Raw genomic sequence first — 19827 nt, forward strand, 5'->3', positions numbered from 1 at the left:
TTCTTACTGACTTCACAATCTCTTTATTGGATTGCCTGTGATGCACATCACATCTGTTTTAATGCTTATTAATAGTAAAACTGTTTTGTTTTCTTTCCTTCTACTTGTGTGCAAAGGTTTTCTGGGTTAGCAGGATATTTTGTTTATGTTTCCCCAAGAGATCCTCCTACCTCAGAACTCCAAAATGCTGAAGGTACAACACCAAAAGTGAACTCTATGAACTTTGGGTGATAATGATGTGTCAATTTAGGTAATGAACCACTCTAATATAGGGAGGCTGTGCATCTGGGGACAGGCAGGCAGTATATAGGAACTCCCTGTAATTTCTGCTCTATTTTCTATGAACCTAAAACTGCTCTAAGATAAGTTTTTTTCAAAAATTAAAATTTATTAGTGAAAAACACTTAACGTTTTAGAAAGTCATCTTTGAGTAATTATTATTTTAATATTTTTTATTATGATAAAATATACATCATGAAAAATTTACCATTTTAACCATTTTAATTGTACAATTCAGTGGCAGTAAGTACATTCACACTGTAGTGCAACTGTCAAGACTATCCATCTCCAGAATTCTTACATCACTCAATGAGGTCCTTCTGTTCTCATGGAGCTTAGGGCCTGGCTTGGTGGCACATGGAAACGTCCTGGTTCTCCAAGTGTGAAACCTCTCCAAAAGGACCAAAAGACTGTCCTCTTGGGTCTTTATGAAGGCTTTATTACAAAGTCATGATTGCCTAAGTCACGGGCCATTGGATGATGCAACCTCCAGCTTCTCTCCTTCCCTGAAGGTAGGGTGTTGGGAATAGGGACTGAAAGTTCTAATCCTTTATCACATGATTGCTCTTCCTGGCACCTTGCCTCTGAACCTTGGGTGGGTTTGAAAAGGAAAAATCACCTTCATTAATAACAAGACACTCATTTTACCTTTATAGCTCTGAAGCATTTTCAGGAATTATGGATGAAGACCAATATATCTAAGAAATGATATAATATATAACAATATAACATTCCTTATAAATCACTGTATCACACCAGCAATGAACAAATGGAATTGGATATTAAAAATATTACCATTTACATTATTAGTACCGTCAAAATAAATTACTTAGGCATCAATCTAACAAAGCATGTACAAGATATATATAGGGAAAATTATAAAATTCTGATTAAAGATATCAAAGAAGAACTAAATAAATGGATGTACCATGTTCATGAACAGGAAGATTCAATATTGTCTAAATGTCAGTTTTCCTCAAATTTGCCTATGTATTCAACACAATCTTAAAAATCCCAGCAAGTTATTTTGTGGATATTGACAAACTGATTCTAAAGTTTGTATGGACAGGCAAAAGAGCCAAAAAACTAACTAATTCAATATTGAAGAAGAAGAACAGAGTCGAAGACTGACACTACCCAACTTCAAGATTACTGTAAAGCTACAGTGATGAAGACAGTGTGTTACTGGCTAAAGGATAAAAAGATTAATGGAACAGAATAGTGAGCTCAGAAATAGACCCACAAACTCAACTGATCTTTGACAATGTAACAAAAGCAATGCAATGGAGCACAAATAATATTTTCAACAAATATGCTGGAACAACTGGACATCTACATACAAAAAAAAAAAAAAAGAATCTAGACATAGCCTTTATTCCCTTACAAAGATGAACTTAAAGTGCATGACAGACCTAAATGCACAGCAAAAAAACCTATAAAATTCCTAGAAGATAACATAGGAGAAAACTTAGATAATTTTGGGTATGATGCTAACTTTTTCAATACAAAACCAAAGGCACAATTCATTACAGAAATAAGTGGGGGCGCCTGGGTGGCTCAGTCGTTAAGCGTCTGCCTTCGGCTCAGGTCATGATCCCAGGGTCCTGGGATCGAGCCCCACATCGGGCTCCCTCCTCCGCGGGAGGCCTGCTTCTCCCTCTCCCACTCCCCCTGCTTGTGTTCCTTCTCTCACTGTGACTCTCTGTCAAATAAATAAATAAAATCTTCAAAAAAAAAAAAAAGAAAGAAAGAAGTGATAAAGCTGGACTTCATTAAAATTCAGAACTTCGGCTCAGCAAAAGACAATGTCAATAGAATAAGAAGAAAAGTCACAAATGAGAAGAAAACATTTACAAAAGACAAATCTGATGAAAGGTTGTTATCAAAAATGTACAAAGAACTCTTAAAACCCAACAGTAACAAAACACTTTTATAAAAAATGGGCAAAAAATACAAAAAAAAAAAAAAAGGACTAAAGACCTTAACAGACACCTCACCAAATAAGATACACATATCACCACTGAACATATGAAATTATGTTCAACATCATATGTCATTAAGAAATTATAAATTCAAATGAGATACTACTACATACCTAACAGAATCACCAATATCCAAAACACTGACAATATCAAATGCTGGTGAGAAGGTGAACAACAGGAATTCTCATTCATTTCTGGTAGGAATGCACACTTGCATAACCACTTTGGAATGTAGTCTGACAGTGTCTAACAAAACTAAACATACTCTTACTACACAATCCAGTTATCACATTCCTTGGTATTTACCCAAATGGGTTGAAAACATGTCCACACAAAAACCGGCACACAGATGTTACAGCAGCTTTATTCATAGTTCCCAAACTGGGAAGCAACCAAGATTCACTTTAATAGATAAATGCATACATAAACCCTAGTATATTCAACAATGGAATATTATTCAGAACTAAAAAGAAATTAACTTTCAAGCCAGAAAAGACACAAAAGAACCAAAAATGCATACTGCTAAGTGAAAGAAGATAATCTGAAAAGGCTACATATTTGTCATTCCAATTATTTAACACTTAGGAAAAGGCAAAACTTTGGACACAGTAAAAAGATCAGTGGTTGCCAGGGCTTACAGTAAGGAGTGGATGAATATGCAGAGCATGAAGGACTTTTAGGGTAGCAAAATTATTCTGTATGGTATTATGATACATATCATTATACATTTGTCAAATCCATAGAATATACAACACCAAAAGCAATTTCTAATTTCAGCTATGAACTTTGGGTGATAATGATGTGTCAGTTTAGGTTCATTGATTATAACAAATACACCACTCTAATATAGGATGTTCATAGTCAGGGAGGCTCTGTGTCAGGGGACAGGCAGGCACTATACAGGAACTCCCTATACTTACTGCTCTATTTTGCTATGAATCTAAAATTCCTCTAAAATAAGTTTCTTTTAAAAACTAAAAATAGGTGGAGTGCCTGGGTGGTTCAGTCGGTTAAACATCTGCCTTCAGCTCAGGTCATGATCCCAGGGTCCTGGGATCGAGTCCCGTGTCGGGCTCTGCATCTCCCTCTCCCTCTGCCCCCTGGCGCGTGTTCTCCCTCTTTCTCAAATAAATAAAATCTTTAAAAAAATAAAATTAAATTAATATTAAAAAATAAAAATTAAAAAAAAATTTAAAAATAGGGGTGCCTGGATGGCTCAGTCGGTTAAGTGTCTGCCTTCAGCTCAGGTCATGACCCCGGAGTCTGGAGAGGGAGCCCGGCATAGGGCTCCCAGGAGCCTGCTTCTCACTCTGCCCCTCCCCCCACACTCGTGTTCACTCTCTTTCTCAAATAAAATCTTTTTTTTTTTTTTAAAGATTTTATTTATTTATTTGAGAGAGAGAGAATGAGAGAGAACACATGAGAGGGGATAGGGTCAGAGGGAGAAGCAGACTCCCTGCCGAGCAGGGAGCCCGATGCGGGACTCGATCCAGGGACTCCAGGATCATGACCTGAGCCAAAGGCAGTCACTTAACCAACTGAGCCACCCAGGCGCCCTCAAATAAAATCTTTTTAAAATAGATTAATTAACTGGGGCGCCTGGGTGGCTCAGTCGTTAAGCATCTGCCTTCAGCTTGGGTCATGATCCCGGGGTCCTGGGATCGAGCCCTGCATCGGGCTCCCTGCTCAGCAGGAAGCCTGCTTCTCCCTCTCCCACCTCTCTCACTGTTTCTCTGTCAGATAAATAAAAAATAAAATCGTAAAAAATAATAAATAAAATAGATTAATTAATTAAAAATTAAAAATAGAGGGGCACCTGGCTGGCTCAGTCAGTACAGCATGCAACTCTTTATCTCAAGGCCCTGAGTTTGAGCCCTACACTGGGTGTGGAACCTAATTAAAATTAAATAAATAAAATTAAAAATAGAAATGATCACACTTTTAATTAAAAGCTTTTATATAATTAAATGGGAAAATGTACACATTTAGGGGCATGGAATGTACATGAGTTTGAGTAGCTCTTCTTTCCCCTTTGATCTCTGGGTGAAAGTTGATGTCAAAATAGGTTTCTAGGGTGCTCGCTCGGGCAGCACATACACTAAAATTGGAACGATACGGAGATTAGCATGACCCTTGAGAAAGGATACACGCAAATTCGTGAAGCATTCCATATTTTTATAAGTGAAGTCTTTTTTTTTTAAAGATTTTATTTATTTGACAGAGACACAGCGAAAGAGGGAACACAAGCAGGGGGAGTGGGAGAGGGAGAAGCAGGCTTCCCGCCAAGCAGGGAGCCCGATGCGGGGCTCAATCCCAGGACCCTGGGATCATGACCTGAGCCGAAGGCAGACGCTTAACGACTGAGCCACCCAGGCGCCCCATAAGTAAAATCTTAAAAAAATAAATAAATTTGACTTTCTCCTGTTTAAAAAAAAAAAAATACTAGGTTTATAGGGGCACCTGAGTGTCTCAGTCAGTTAAGTGTCTGTCTTTGGCTCAAGTCATGATCCCAGAGTCCTGCAATCGAGCCCCGCATGAGCCCCTGCATCCGTTCCCTGCTCAGCAGGGAATGTGCTTCTCCCTCTGTCCCTCCACGAACTTGTTTTCTTTCTTTCTCTCTCTCTCTTTTTCTCTCTCTCGTGCGGCGCACGCGATCAAAAATAAATAAATAAAATCTTTAAAAAAATAAATAGGTTTGGGGACGCCTGGGTGGCTCTGTTGGTTAAGCGACTGCCTTCGGCTCAGGTCATGATCCTGGAGTCCCGGGATCAAGTCCCGCATCGGGCTCCCTGCTCAGCAGGGAGTCTGCTTCTCCTTCTGACCCTCCCCCCTCTCATGCTCTCTCTTATCTCATTCTCTCTCTCAAATAAATAAATAAAATCTTTTAAAAAAATAAATAATTAATTAAATAGGTTTGTAATAAAAATTTCTTGCACCTAGTTACTTGAGAAAAAATTTTGGGGCACTATCTACATACTCTGTTTGATTGTAGGGTACAAGGGCAAAGTCTTCACTGCTTATTCTTAGCCCCTCGTAATTATTCAGAACCTTTAAGATAATTCTAGATTCTAGAAACTGATCAGTGACTGATTATCATCCAAGTGTATTCTCAATCTGAGTTTTAGGATATTAGCACATGATTCTAGAAGAAATATGGGGAGGGGGCGCCTGCGTGGCTCAGTCCTTGGGCGTCAGCCTTTGGCTCAGGTCATGATCCCAGGGTCCTGGGATCGAGCCCCACATCTGGCTCCCTGCTCAGCGGGAGGCCTGCTTCTCCCTTTCCCTCTGTCTGCCGCTCTGCCTACTTGTGCTCTCTATCTCTGTTAAATAAATTAATAAAAATCTTAAAAAAAAAAAAGAAAGAAAAATATGTGAATGTGTTTGGTTTTCTCCATATAAGTAGGATTTCAACAACTCTCATCTAGAGCACAAGGGCAGCTTCTTATCAGTCACTGCGGTCAATAGTTGGACCTCAAAACACCAAACCTTCTTGCTTTACAGTCTTACTCAGCGCTCTGTGCTTTTTCACAGAAGTCTCTTGTGATCCTTTTATTTCTGTGGTATCAGCTGTAAAGCCTCCACTTTTTTTTTTTTTAAGATTTTATTTATTTATCTGACAGAGAGCACACAAGCAGGGGGAGCATCAGGCAGAGAGAGACGGAGAAGTAGTCTCCCCAGTGAGCAGGGAGCCCGATGCGGGACTCGATCCCAGAACCGTGGGATCATGACCTAAGCCGAAGGCAGATGCTTAACCGACTAGGCCATCCAGGTGCTCCAAGGCTTCACTTTTTATATAATTTTAATGGGATCCTTTCTCTTTTTTACATTGGTTAATCTAGCTAGTTTTGTCAATTTTGCTTTTCTTTGCAAAAAAAACAATTCTTGATTTCATTGATAATTTCCATTGTTTTTCTAGTATCTATTTCATTTATTTCTGTTCTAATCTTTATCGTTTATTTTCTTCTGCTAACTTTGGGCTTAATTTATTGTTTTTCTAGTTCCTAGAAGTGTAAAGCAAAGGTTGCTTATTTGAGATTTTTTATTTTAACGTAGATATTTATATCTATAACCTTTTCTTATAACTGCTTTCCCTGCATCCTATAAGTTTTGGTATGTTGTATTTTCATTTTCATTTGTTTCAAGATAATTTTTTATTTCCCTTTTGATTTCTTCTTTGACCCACTGGTCGTTCAGGAGTGTGTTGTTTAATTTCCATTTATTTGTGAGTTTTCCCATTTTCCTCATGTTATTTACTTCTACTTTAATACCACTATGGTGAGAAAAGATACTAGATATTATTTCAATCTTCTTAAATTTGTTGACTTGTTTTGTGGCACAACACATGATCTTTCTTTGTTTTTTCACTATCTTATTTGCCAAAATTCATTTTTAAAAAGCAGGTAAAAGGGGCACCTGGTGTATCAGTCGTTAAGCATCTGCCCTTGGCTCAGGTCATGATCCCAGGGTCCTGGGATCAAGCCCCACATCGGGCTCCCTGCTCAGCGGGAGGCCTGCTTCTCCCTTTCCCTCTGTCCCTGCTTGTGTTCCCTCTCTTGCTGTCTCTCTCTGTCAAATAAATGAATAAAATCTTTAAAAAAAAAAAAAAAGCAGGTAAAAGATAACCAACATTCTACCAAAGAAGACAAACACCTGGCAAATAAACAAATGAAAAAATGCTAAACATCAGGGAAATGCACCTAAAACCACAGTTGAGATAAAATTGCTAAATATTCATTAAAAGGGTCAAAACTTTAAAAGATTAACTGTATCTACTATTGGCAAAGATAAGGAAGAAGTAGAACTCTTACACACTGCTAGTAGAACCATTTTAGATCAGTTTGACATTTCTTAAAAAGTTAATACATTCACCCAGCTTGTGATTCCAGCTGAAGTAGTAACACAAGAGAAATGAAACACAGCCACATAAAGAACTGTATTAAAACGTCTGTAGTAATTTTATTTGTAACAACCAATACCGTAAAGCAGTCGATATCCATAAACAGATGAATGAATATATAAACCGTGGTACTTCATAGAAAATCATACCTCTCAGCGATATAAAAATAATGAACTACTCATGTAAGTGTCATTGCTGAATCTGAAAATAAACGTTCTGCAGAGGGCACCCATGGGAGGAAAAAAAGGGTAAACAATTTATTATTTCAATCACATAAAAATCTAGACAATGCAAACTAATCTGTTATAAAGATCAGTGGTTGCCTGAAGGGCAGAGAGAGAGAGACATCATTAAAGTGCTGCACAAAAATACGGGAGTGACGGATAGGTCCGTTTTCATGATTGTGATGAGTTTCCTGGGTTAAGTGAATTTCAACTTATTGAGCTGTTCAGTTTAAATATGTACAGTTTATTGCATGTCATCTATATCTTATCACAGCTTTAGAAACATGGTTCAAAATAAAACCTGGATTTCCTACTGGTTTGTAAAATCTCCTTCTATTGACTCCACCATCTCTCCTCATGCCCCAGGAGAGGATGCCTTGCCTCAGTGATAACCAATAAAGGTAAACAATGAAAGCCATTTCCACTTGATTCAATAAAAGGAATGCAGGCTGCGCATGAAGGCCACAATCACTGACCAAGACATCTCCTTTCTCTAGACACCCTGGTTTTCCTCCCTACACAGCAATGGCCTTGAGACAGAGCGCCCAAAAAAGCTACAAGAGTCACAAAAACTTTACATTACTTTTTCTGACAGGCCCTCAAGCTACACAAAATACACCCTTCTGGAAATCCTGAGAATTTCTGTACCTGCTCACCCTTCACAGCCATAGAGACTAAACCTTGTGGACACCCTTTTAAAAGAGGCCCATTCCAACTAGTTTGTTGTAGTCTCCTCAATCCCTATAACTCCAGTGGGGTTTTGTTTGTTTGTTTTTAACAATCATGATTCCCCCTATAATCCTTCAACTAGTGGCACCACCCTAAAGAATTCTGGACACCAGAGCATATGGCCCCTTTGCAGGACACGAGGAACAGATTTCCCTTACCAGTGCTGAGCACAATGCCACATCCCCTGTGAATAAGAGAACAATTCTCACAAACACCAGAGGTTGTCACAGCTGTCTCCTCCTCAGGTTGACCCCTGAACCTACAAAATATCCTGACATCCAAGCTATAAATAAGGACCATAAAGCCCTGCAGTCTTTCCTGGGAGGCTGTGGGCAGCAATGCAAACTAGGCCAAAATGAGAGAGCTATATATATTCTGCCGTAATACTGTCCTATCTGAGGCACACAAAGTTTGGTCCCAACAAAAGCTGGTCACACGTTCATGCTAGCAGAACTCAGTTGTTCTCAGCAGAACAACTTAAATAGTTGTTTTCAAACTGCCACATACACAGTGAATAGAGCCCCCAAGATTAAAGGTGCCTTAAATAAGGCCTTCATTATCACACAAACCAGAACAATGGAAGGCAGGCTGGTTCCTAGGTTTGTGATTTGGAGGCTGGAAAATTCCATCACAAGAGTCATGTGAGACCAGTAACATCCCTGGGAAGTCTATGTTTTCAGATCATGAGCATTGTCTTCCGGGCCCAAACTGGGTCAGGTCTATGGCCTAACTCATCAGAGAGAAAGAAATGAGAAAGGAATGAATGATCAGGCTTCTCACATATCCTTTCACAAACAGGAGAACAGGGAAGTTTTACTTCCCTAAACACAATGTAGTTAGTGAATGAGACACACCTTGGGTACCTTCCAAGGGGCAGAAATAGAAAAGCTTCTGCAACAGAACGGAGGGACATAAATATGGCAATGGCCCGGGCAGTTTAAAAACATACCTCTCACATACCTGGAATTTAGTGGCTGTTCTGATGTAGGAGATTAAATTCAGGTAGATGGCACCCTCATAAGGGACCACCTCCAGTGTTATAAAGAATATAGAACTAGCTCACTCCCTGCACATCTACGTAAATTCCCTAAGTTTGCTATGTGAATTTTCTGGCATTCAATGAGACAGGGCCTCCACCTGAGCAGTCAGCACATTCATGAGGCCTTCATCCAGTGTGAACTTTCCAACACTGAAGGAGCAACAGAGCTTTTTTCCTCATACTCAAAAGGCCTTTCTCCAGTGTGAATTCTGATGCTGAAAGAGCACAGAACTTTAGCTAAAAGATTTCCCACATTCCCCACACTCATAAGGCCTTGATTCACTATGAAACCTCAGGTAATTAAAGAGACTGGATCTGTAAGGAAAGAAGTTCCCACATTCCCTGCACACATAAGGCCTCTCCCCAGTGTGAACTCTGTGGTGCTGAATGCGATTGGCCTTGTTGCTAAATAATTTACCACATTCCACACACTCATTAAGGCCCTTTTCCAGTGTAACTCTCCAATGGTGATTGAGGTGGTACCTTTTGCTAAAAGACTTCCCACACACACCACATACATAATATCTTGTTGTAGAGAGGTCTCTCTAGTATTAAATAAATGTGTATTTGTTCTCACAAGTTTTCATGCATCTTCCCCATTTATAATGAATTTTTATATCATGTAAGCCCACTACACACTCGGTACTGTTCTTTGATTTCTCCACAGTGTAAGTTGACTTATTGTTGGAGAGATCCTGAGCTGGTCAAGAAGTCCTTCCCAACCTCCCTGCAGGTAAAGGGCTTCCTTGACACACAGAACTTGCAGCTCTTTACATGTGAGGCTCTGCTTCTGAAGTGTTTCTCTCCAGTGTCCTGCTTCCGGTGCTGTGGAAGGTTTCCAGTAAAACATAATCATTTCCCACATGCCCCACAGGTGTATGGTTTCTGCCTGGTATGTGTTCCTTGGTGCAGCCAAGTAAAAAATCTCTCTCAAGACTAGGCTACATATCTCACAGGAGCAGGCCTTCTGGGCAGACACACCTGCCTTGGAGTCCTGACCCGTGACACTCCTACAGAAATGCTCTGCTCAAAAGGTGCCTCCTCGTTATGTGCTCCACACCAACAACCTGAAAGAAATAAAATGCTGGAGGAGTCCATGATGACTCTGGTTGGAGGGGACCACCCATACACAAGAATGTTTTTCCCAAACCCAGGACAAATCCATGCGATTGTCGGCAGAACCAGAACTGTTTCAGGTTGAGGACAGAGAGCCTCTGCTCCAGGGAAATAAAGAGCATAAAACGGGGAAGGTCTCAAATGGTGAAGGACGCAACTATAATGTGTGACACGTGGAGGAAAGCAGGGTCTATAACCTGTTTTTCTGCAAATAACTTCCAGCCAGCTCTTGTTTCCTGGTGACATATGACCACTATGTGGAAGGGTATGTCCAGAACCAAGAAAATCCAAATGCAACAGAGTTGCTCATGTTCAAGGACTATTTGAAGATATATGCATACCTCATGACAAAATATGTAGAGGTCACTGCTGGGAAGCACTGCAGATGGAGCAGTGAGAAAAGCAGGTAAGACGTGGAGTCCAGAGAGGTAGGGACTGGTCCCGCAAAGGGTTTAAGAGCAGAAGTGACATGTAGAGTTGACAAGTAGGCCAAGTGTCAAGACTGGTGAAGAAACAGCCGAAATGTGCCCATTGTGAATCCACAGAGACATGAATAAGCAAGAACTTTGGCCTGAATGACATCTTGCCTCAACTACCCCTTGTCTCTGCATCTCTCTCATGTCCATTCTTATCTTAAGCCTTGGCCACCTCCTAGACTAGTCTGTCTAATACACCCTACCTTTAAGCACACATACCTCCCTCACCAGCATTTATGAATTACAATACCGTCACTCAGGTACTCAAGTGAGAGACCCAGTGCTCAGCCCCTACCCTCTATTTCCTGGCCTATGAACATCTTCACGCCAGTTAACAAGAAGATTATACCTCCTAAATGTAACGACAGGTTACTTACGTGGGTCCACACAGTAAATACCACATTTTGAATGTCTCCAATTTGAACCGCTCTTTTGATTTCTCAACTTGTGTTTTCAGCTGCCAGTCTGATGCCTCCACTCAGTGGTCTCTGAAATACCTCAGAATCTAAACATGGCCAAAACAAAGCTCCTAATATCCCCGGTGAATATTATTCCTACTACCAACTTCCCCCCTCTCAGTTGGAACTTCCATTCCTACAGCTGCAAAGATCAAACACCCTGGGGGTATCCCTGATATCTCCGTTTCTCTCCCTCACCACCCACATTAGAAAATCTAGTTTCCCGGGGCGCCTGGGTGGCTCAGTCGTTAAGCGTCTGCCTTCAGCTCGGGTTATGATCCCAGGGTCCTGGGATTGAGCCCCGCATCAGGCTCCCTGCTCGCTGGGAGGCCTGCTTCTCCCTCTCCCACTCCCCCTGCTTGTGTTCCCTGTCTCGCTATGTCTCCCTCTGTCAAATAAGTAAATAAAATCTTAAAAAAAAGAAAATCTAGTTTCCCGTTTTAAAACATGCATCCCACGGTTGCATCCAGAAAAGCAACCACCCTAAATCACAGTCCTGGTCAACTAACCCTCACTAGTCTATGGTAGTAGCCTCTGCCCTGATTTCCCTTGTGCTTCCCTCATTCCCATGGTCTGTCCTCTGCTTTAGTCAGGAGCCTGTTTTGACTTTCCTAACTTTGTATCTCTCCTCTAATCCAACCTCCCATTACGTCCAGAATAGACGCCCAATTTTTCAGGCAGTCACTCCTGTCCTGACACCTGTCCCCCTGCTCTTTGTTCTTTCATAAAAGGAGACCTGTGGTTCCTGAACACCCCTCGCTCAGATTTACCTCCATGTATTTGCACATCCTGGTACCCGCTCCTCGGTTAACCCTAAACACTCATTTATGTTGGTTGACAGGAATGGGAACACCTTCATATAACCCCTGACATCAACTTAGGATTCTGAAAACAGCAGATAAGAGTCCCAGGGCACCACAATCCAGACAACATCTGGGTGTCAATCAGGGTCAGTAAGGGACTAGGACACCCTCTACATAGGCGTGTTGTTTCCCTCAGTGCTTCTGCAGTCCTGGGACTCTGCGGGAAAAGGCAGGCAGGCCTTTAAAGAATGCGATCACGGGGGAAAGGGAGGTTGATGGGCTCATGCCTCTCGGTACCCTTCCCTGGCCCTGGAGCCAAGTGACCTCGGATGGCTGTCTAACCAGTGCGCCTCAGTGCTCAATGTTGCCTTTTACCAGTGGTGTGACCCTGAACAAAGACTCAACCTCCCAGTGCCTCAGTGCACTCATCTCCCTCCTCCAAACTGCTCTTTAGAATTCCTTGGGGGAGTCTTGAAACCCTCAAGGAGATCGTGTCTCTCCTTCGGCCAAAGTCCCCGTGGCGTCTAGTGTCCTCACCTGAAGGTACGGCACCTCGGCCCGCAGTCCGGGCGTGACCCCCCTCACGCGCTGTCCCCCGAGGGCAGACTCCTCCCGCCTCAGGCCCCCTGCAGCCTCCCTCCAGCGCCCCTCCAGCCTCTGCCCCCCTCCAGCCTCGGCCCCGGCCGCCCTCGGCCCGGAGCCCGCTCCCGCACGGGGCCCCCGCCCGCCGCCGCCCGCCTGTCCCGGACGCCGGGGCCTGGGCCGCGGGGGTCTGGGTGGGCGGACGAGCGCTTACCGGAGCCGGGTCCCTGCGCGCGGCCGCCGCCATCGGACTCTGTGGCGGAGCGGACACCCGAGCCAGCGACTGCCGTCCCGTCCCCCGCGCAGGGCAGCCCGGGCGGCGTCGCCAGCCGCGGATCCAAATCTCTGCCGTGAGGACGACTGTTTTCACGCCTACTCCCCCCTGTCACTTACGCCTCAGCCCTGCGGAAGGGACTCCCCAGAACGGAAAGCCACCACGGCCCGGAAGAGGAGGCCGGAAGTCCCGCCCCCACGCGATGCGCACGCACAGATATGCCTCGTCCTGATCCGTCATCGGCTCCTCTGAACGCATGGTCTTCGGGGTAATGTAGTCCTAGAGCTCCGGAGGGGGCAGGAAAGGGGGTTCTCCGCCCTCGATAAACCAGAACATCGAGCATCGGCTAGGAGGGAAGCTAGGAAAATGGTACTCCTACCTCAAGGGAGGAAAAGGCTTTGCCCATGTCGAAGGCGGAGAAAAGACATTGTTTCAGACTCCATAAAATCACCCCACTCGAAGAGGATAAAAACCTTACTGAGATGCTCCCAGATCTACTTAACATAAATGGCTTAATCACCCCATAATCAATCATAAAATGACTCCTTCAATAGCTGGAAACGTTATGTTATTGTTCTTCAAATGCTGTGGCCTGAAGCTCTATTCAGTGTTTCATTATGTTTGGTCAGGAAGAATAGAAAAGACTCCAAAGTGGGGCGCCTGGGTGGCTCAGTCGTTAAGCGTCTGCCTTCGGCTCGGGTCATGGTCCCAGGGTCCTGGGATCGAGCCCCGCATCGGGCTCCCGCACGGCGGGAAGCCTGCTTCTCCCTCTCCAACTCCCCCTGCTTGTGTTTCCTCTCTTGCTGCGTCTCTCTCTGTCAAATAAATAAATAAAATCTGTAAAAGAAAAAAGAAAAGACTCCAAAGAGCGCCATATGTGGGAAGAAAGAAGAGGAATGTTAGACTGTCCTGAAGCCGGTGGACAACTAGGAGCTCTGCTTCTGAATGCCACAGGAAATTTCTCCCTTGCTTATATCATCAGGGATTGTGTCCTACACACTGAAAAACACTTTTTATCCACATTGTTTACTCCATATACTAAGATATACTCAATTTCTTTTAGCAATCTGAGGAGCAGCTCAATCAGAGAGCAACTTAACTAATGCTATCTTTTTTTTCTTTTTTGTAATAGACTATATTTTATAGCAGTTTTAGGATCACAGCAAAATTGAACAAAAGGTAAAGAGATTTCCCCTATATCTCTGCCCCCCCAAAGCTCCCCCATTACCTGTATACCTCCACCAGAGCAGTAATTTGTTAAAATTTATGAACGTTCACTGAGATATCATTATCACCCAAAGCCCATAGTTGTATAAGGATTCACTCACGGTGTTGTACCATACATGGATTTGGACAAATGTATAATGACAAGTATCCACCATTATAATGTCATATAGAGAAGTTTCACTGATCTAAAAATTCTCTGTGCTCCACCTGTTCATCCCTCCCTGTAGTGCAAGGGCCTGACAATAAACTTTTGATTGCCAAGACATCAATTTCAAAGACATCCATGTAGAAAAACGCATATTGCCAGCTACATATCACAGCTAATAGTAAAATGACTAGTATAAAGCCCCAGGTAGGCTAAATAACCAATCACTTAAGTGATCCTGTTGTTCCCTTTGTTCCCCAATTCCTACTTTTATATCTTAAATTCTCCAATAGAGACGGAACCTGTGAAACCCTAGGCAGCCCACTCATGACCATAATCAAGGCAGAGCCCCAGGTTCACACTCCCTCCCTCTCTCTAGTGGTGACTTTCTTGTGTGGCCCTTACTTTTTCAAAGTTCTTGATAGTTTTCCCTGAGGTATGTCCTGCAATCATAATAAAAACCATGAGGGGCAGTCCAGCCACATTAGCTCCAGGGAAGTACCTCTGAGGGCTCACCACAAGGACTCCAGGATCATGACCTGAGCCTCAGGCATTCTTAGCTGGTTGCATCATTATTGATAAGCTGAGACCAATACAAAACCCTCTCTCTCTTACCCTAACTATTGCTATTTTGTAAAGGTCAAGGTAGAAAGGGAGCACTGAGCACTGAACTCTGAGATGAGGCATCTGAATCCCATAATCTTCTCTCTTTGCTGCAAAGTGATTATCAGAAATACAGCAATGCGGGACGCCTGGGTGGCTCAGTTGTTAAGCGTCTGCCTTCAGCTCAGGTCATGATCCCCAAGAAGCCTGCTTCTCCCTCTCCCACTCCCCCTGCTTGTGTTCCCTCTCTCCCTGTGTCTCTCTCTGTCAAGTAAATAAATAAAATATTAAAAAAAAAAAAAAGAATGGGCTTACAAATGTGGGAAATTCTTTTTCAGAACATTTCTGCTCCTAGAACATCAGAGAGTTCACGATGGTAGGACTCATGAGTGCAGTAAATGTGGGAAATTCTATAGATAGAACTCTAACCTCATTCAACAGCAAAGCATTCACACTGGAGAAAGACCATCTGAGTGCAACAAGTGTGGGAAATCCTACAACTAGGATGGCTACAACTCTAGTTTCCTAAGACATCAGGGCGCCTGGGTGGCTCAGTTGGTTAAGCGACTGCCTTCGGCTCAGGTCATGATCCTGGAGTCCCTGGATCGAGTCCCGCATCAGGCTTCCTGCTCGGCGGGGAGTCTGCTTCTCCCTCTGACCCTCCCCTCTCTCATGTGCTCTCTCTCATTCTCTCTCTCTCAAATAAATAAATAAAATCTTTAAAAAAAAAAAAAAAAAGAGGGCGCCTGGGTGGCTCAGTCGTTAAGCGTCTGCCTTCGGCTCAGGTCATGATCCCAGGGTCCTGGGATCGAGTCCCACATCGGGCTCCCTGTTCGGCGGGAAGCCTGCTTCTCCCTCTCCCACTCCCCCTGCTTGTGTTCCTGCTCTCGCTGTCTCTCTCTCTGTCAAATAAATAAATAAAATCTTAAAAAAAAAAAAAAAAAGACATCAGATTGTTCACATGAAGTGAAGGCCTTTACCTAAGATAGTACATTGTGGGGTTTTTTATAATTTTTTTAAAGATTTTATTTATTTATTTATTTAAGAGAGAGAGCGAGAAACAGCATGAGAGGGGATAGGGTCAGAGGGAGAAGCAGGCTCCCTGCCGAGCAGGGAGCCCAATGTGGGACTCGATTCCTGGACTCCAGGATCATGACCTGAGCCGAAGGCAGTCGCTTAACCAACTGAGCCACCCAGGCACCCGTGTTTTTTTTTTTAAGATTTTATTTATTTGAGAGAGAGAATGAGATAGAGAGCATGAGAGGGGGGAGGGTCAGAGGGAGAAGCAGACTCCCCGCCGAGCAGGGAGCCCGATGCGGGACTCGATCCAGGGACTCCAGGATCATGACCTGAGCCGAAGGCAGTCGCTTAACCAACTGAGCCACCCAGGTGCCCTGAGAGCAAGTGAGTGGGGAATGGGGGGTAGAGGGAGAGGAAGAGAGAGAATCTCAAGCAGACTCCATGCTGAGCATGGAGCCTGACATGCAGCTCGAGCTCATGACCCTGATCTGACCTGAACTGAAACTAAAAGTTGGATACTTAACTGACTGAACCACCCAGGCGCCCCTGCTCCCTCTGTTGAAAAGGGAAATCAGTAAAAAGGGGTATTAGAGATTCAGCATGCCACCAAGACTCTCTCCAGACAATAATAAGAAGGAAAAAGGATCAGCTTTTTCAAGGCGTCCACACGTGCCCCCTGATGTTGTGTTTGTGTGTCCTCTGAAAGCATCTCCTGAACCAGGGCAGGAGTGTGGCTCAGTCCTCAGGAAGCAAGGGACGGTGGTACAGCCCTTAGGGGCATTTTTACTGAGACTGTATTGTTTTGGAAGATACCTGAGGAACACTGATGGTGCACACACCCGTTCCGCAGCCCCTGTTGCAGAATCATTTGTGGGTGCACTTTTAGAAGAGGCACATTCCATCTGGTTGGCTGTGGTCTCCTCCACTCCCTATGAAGCCAATGTTTCTGTAGCAGTTGTGGTTTCCCCTGAACCTTATGGCCTTACAACCAATGACCATCACCTACAGATATGTGGACATCAGGGCATATGGCTCTTTGCCGGACCTGGGGAAGGGGTTCCCCTCAACAGTGCTGACATCCCCCATGATATCCTCTGTGAACAAGGGAAAGAATTCATGCTGCTCCCAGAAGCACCTGAGGTTCTCACACCTGATCCTCCTCGGGGTGACCTCTGAGACTCCTCAACCTCATAGCATCCAGTCTCAAATGAGGACCAGAAAGCCATCCCTGCAGGCTTTCCTAGGAGGTCAGTGGCAGCTGTGCACATCTGGCCAAAAGGGACAAGCTCTTTTTGCCATCATACTGTCCCTACTGAGGCAGAGAGTTTGAGACTCCCACAAAGATTGTTCATCCTTCATGCTTGTGGAACACAAATCTATTTATAAAACACACCATACAGCAAATAGAACACCTGAAATTAAGAGGACTCAAACAATAAGGCTTTCGTATTATACAAAACAAAGCAATATGTGGCACACAGCTCAGGCTGTTGCCTTAGAAGCTGGAAAAATTCATCATCTGAGAACAACGTGTCCCTGAAAAAGGTTGTCCTCTGCAAGTTGCCAGCCAAACTCATATGAAATTCCTTTGGGCAAACACTGAGTCAGGTTCTTGCCCAAGCCAGGCAGAGAGAGGGGAACACAGACCCAGAGGGGCTCAGGCTACTCCTCATCTGCTCCAGCACGAGAGAAGAGAGGTCGGCTTCCCTGAGCACAGTGGGGTGGTGACTGATGCACACCGTGGGGACCTGCCATGTGGTAGAGGTGAAATGGCTTCACTCTGGAAATGGCATTGACATAACCCTAGAAAGAGCCCAGAGCAGGTTAGGTGTAACATAGCCACACCTGCTTCCCACAGAAGTGAAGCTTAGGGGAATTCTCCCCACTGTGGACAACTGGATGCAGGAGACCAAATTCAGACACATGGCTCCTCAGGCTTTCCTCCAGTGACCTTAAACTGAACAAGGAAATACCACACTCCATTGCACAGCTAAGGCCTTTCTCCAGTGTGAACTCTATGAGTGTAATGAGATGAATTCTCTGGGGAAAACATTTCCCACATTCACCAAACACATAGGACTTTCCTCCTGTGTGAACTCTGACGTCAAATGAGTGCCGAGCTCTTGGTAAAAGATTTCGTACATTCACTATATCATAAGGTCTTGACGCAGTGTGAACGCTCCAGTATTCAGGGAGATAATTTCCTCGACAGAATTTTCCACACTCGGTGCATTCATAAGACCTTTCACCAGTGTGACCTCCCAAATGATACAGGAGTTTCCTCCTACAGATAAAGATTTGCCACATTCATGGTACTTGTTAAGGCCTTCCTCCTGTGTCAACTCTTTGATAACAGAGCAGGTAGCCAGAGATAAAACAATTCCTGTGGTTACTTGCACTGGTAAGGCCTATCTCCAGCATGGACTCTCTGGTGATACCAAAGGTAGAGCTAGAGGTAAAAGATTTCCCACCTTGGCTGCACCTATAAGACCTTTGTTCTCTGTGAATACTCGTGTTGAGAGAGCTAAGATTGATGGCTAAAGGATTTCCCGCATTTAATGTACCCAAGAGGCCATTTTCCTTTATGTATTCTCTAGTGTAGAATGAGTACCAAACTACTAGTAAAAGATCTCCACATTTACTGCGTTCATAAGGCCTTTCTCCAGTGTGAACTTGCCAGTGCACAATGAGGGCAGATTTTCATCAAAAGCATTTCCCAGGGGCGCCTGGGTGGCTCAGTTGGTTAAGCGACTGCCTTCGGCTCAGGTCATGATCCTGGAGTCCCAGGATCAAGTCCCGCATCAGGCTCCCTGCTCGGCAGGGAGTCTGCTTCTCCCTCTGACCCTCCCCCCTCCCATACTCTCTCTCTATCTCATTCTCTCTCAAATAAATAAAATCTTTATTAAAAAAAAAAGAAAGATGGGGCGCCTGGGTGGCTCAGTCTGTTAAGTTGCCTTCGGCTCAGGTCATGATCCTGGAGTCCCGGGATCGAGTCCCGCATCGGGCTCCCTGCTCGGCAGGGAGTCTGCTTCTCCCTCTGACCCTCCTCCCTCTCATGCTCTCTGTCTCTCATTCTCTCTCTCTCAAATAAAAAAAAAAATCTTAAAAAAAAAAAAAAAAAAAGCATTTCCCACATTCAATGCATTCATAATGCCTTTCTCCAGTATGTACTATCTGTAGTTGAATAAGGATGGAGCTATGGCTAAAAGACTACACACATTCACTGCACAAGTAACAATCTTCTCCAATAGGCCTTCTCTAGGGATGAATGAGGACAAACTTTTGGTTGAAGGGTTTCCCACATTTGTTGCACTGGTACTGACTTGGCCCAGTATGAACTCCTCCAAGGTGACTGAGGGTTGAGTTTTGCCTAAAAGACGTACCACATTCACCACACACACAAAGCCTGTCACCACTGTGGACTCTCTGGTGAGTAACCAGTGAAGATTTATACAGGAATGTTTTCCCACATTCACGGCACATGAAACAGTCTTCCTATGTCAACACACTGGTCCTGAACAAGTGTGTATGTGGGGCTAAAGGTGTTCTTACATTTTCCCCAGGTGACATAACTTTTTCTGCTTTGAAAAGTTGCCCCACACTGAGTGATTCTGTTTGGCTTCTCTCTGGTGTGAGTGGCCTGCACTTGGTGTTCTGAGGTGGCCAGGAAGGCTTTCTCAACCTCTCCACAGGTGAAGGGCTTGCCTGACACATGTAATTTGCAGCTCTTCACAAACAAGTCCCTGTCCACATGGCTTCTGAAGGGTTTCTCTCCCATGTGCTGTTTCTCATGTTTTCTGAAGTCAGTAATGAAATAAAATCATTTCATACCTGCCGCACACCTGAACACTTTCTGGCTGTTTTCTTTTCCCTGGTGCGCAGCCAAGTGGAAAATGTCTCTCAAGACTGGACCACACATTTCAGGGGAAGACTGAGCTGCCTTGGGCGTCCTGGTCTGTGACACGCCTACAGA

The 19827-nt window shown here is 44.0% G+C and overlaps 1 protein-coding gene and 1 non-coding gene across 2 annotated transcripts in view; one reads left to right on the forward strand and one right to left on the reverse strand.

Moving 5' to 3' along the window:
* Nucleotides 1–434: 434 nt before the first annotated feature.
* The window catches only part of LOC123856164 (zinc finger protein 814-like), a 53051-nt gene continuing 33658 nt past the window's right edge, over nucleotides 435–19827 (reverse strand). The window contains exon 4 of the mRNA XM_064580197.1: nucleotides 435–869. Coding sequence (XP_064436267.1) covers nucleotides 706–869 — 164 coding nt within the window. The 3' untranslated portion in view covers nucleotides 435–705. The remainder of the gene's footprint in view (nucleotides 870–19827) is intronic.
* LOC123841718 (U6 spliceosomal RNA) lies at nucleotides 4336–4438 on the forward strand. Its single transcript, XR_006790271.1, has one exon. It is a non-coding gene; the product is annotated as a U6 spliceosomal RNA (small nuclear RNA).

Source organism: Mirounga angustirostris, unplaced genomic scaffold (assembly GCF_029215605.1).
Source record: "Mirounga angustirostris isolate CCGP_5_RB_7025 unplaced genomic scaffold, mMirAng1.0.hap1 SCAF_16, whole genome shotgun sequence".
Lineage (NCBI taxonomy): Eukaryota > Metazoa > Chordata > Mammalia > Carnivora > Phocidae > Mirounga > Mirounga angustirostris.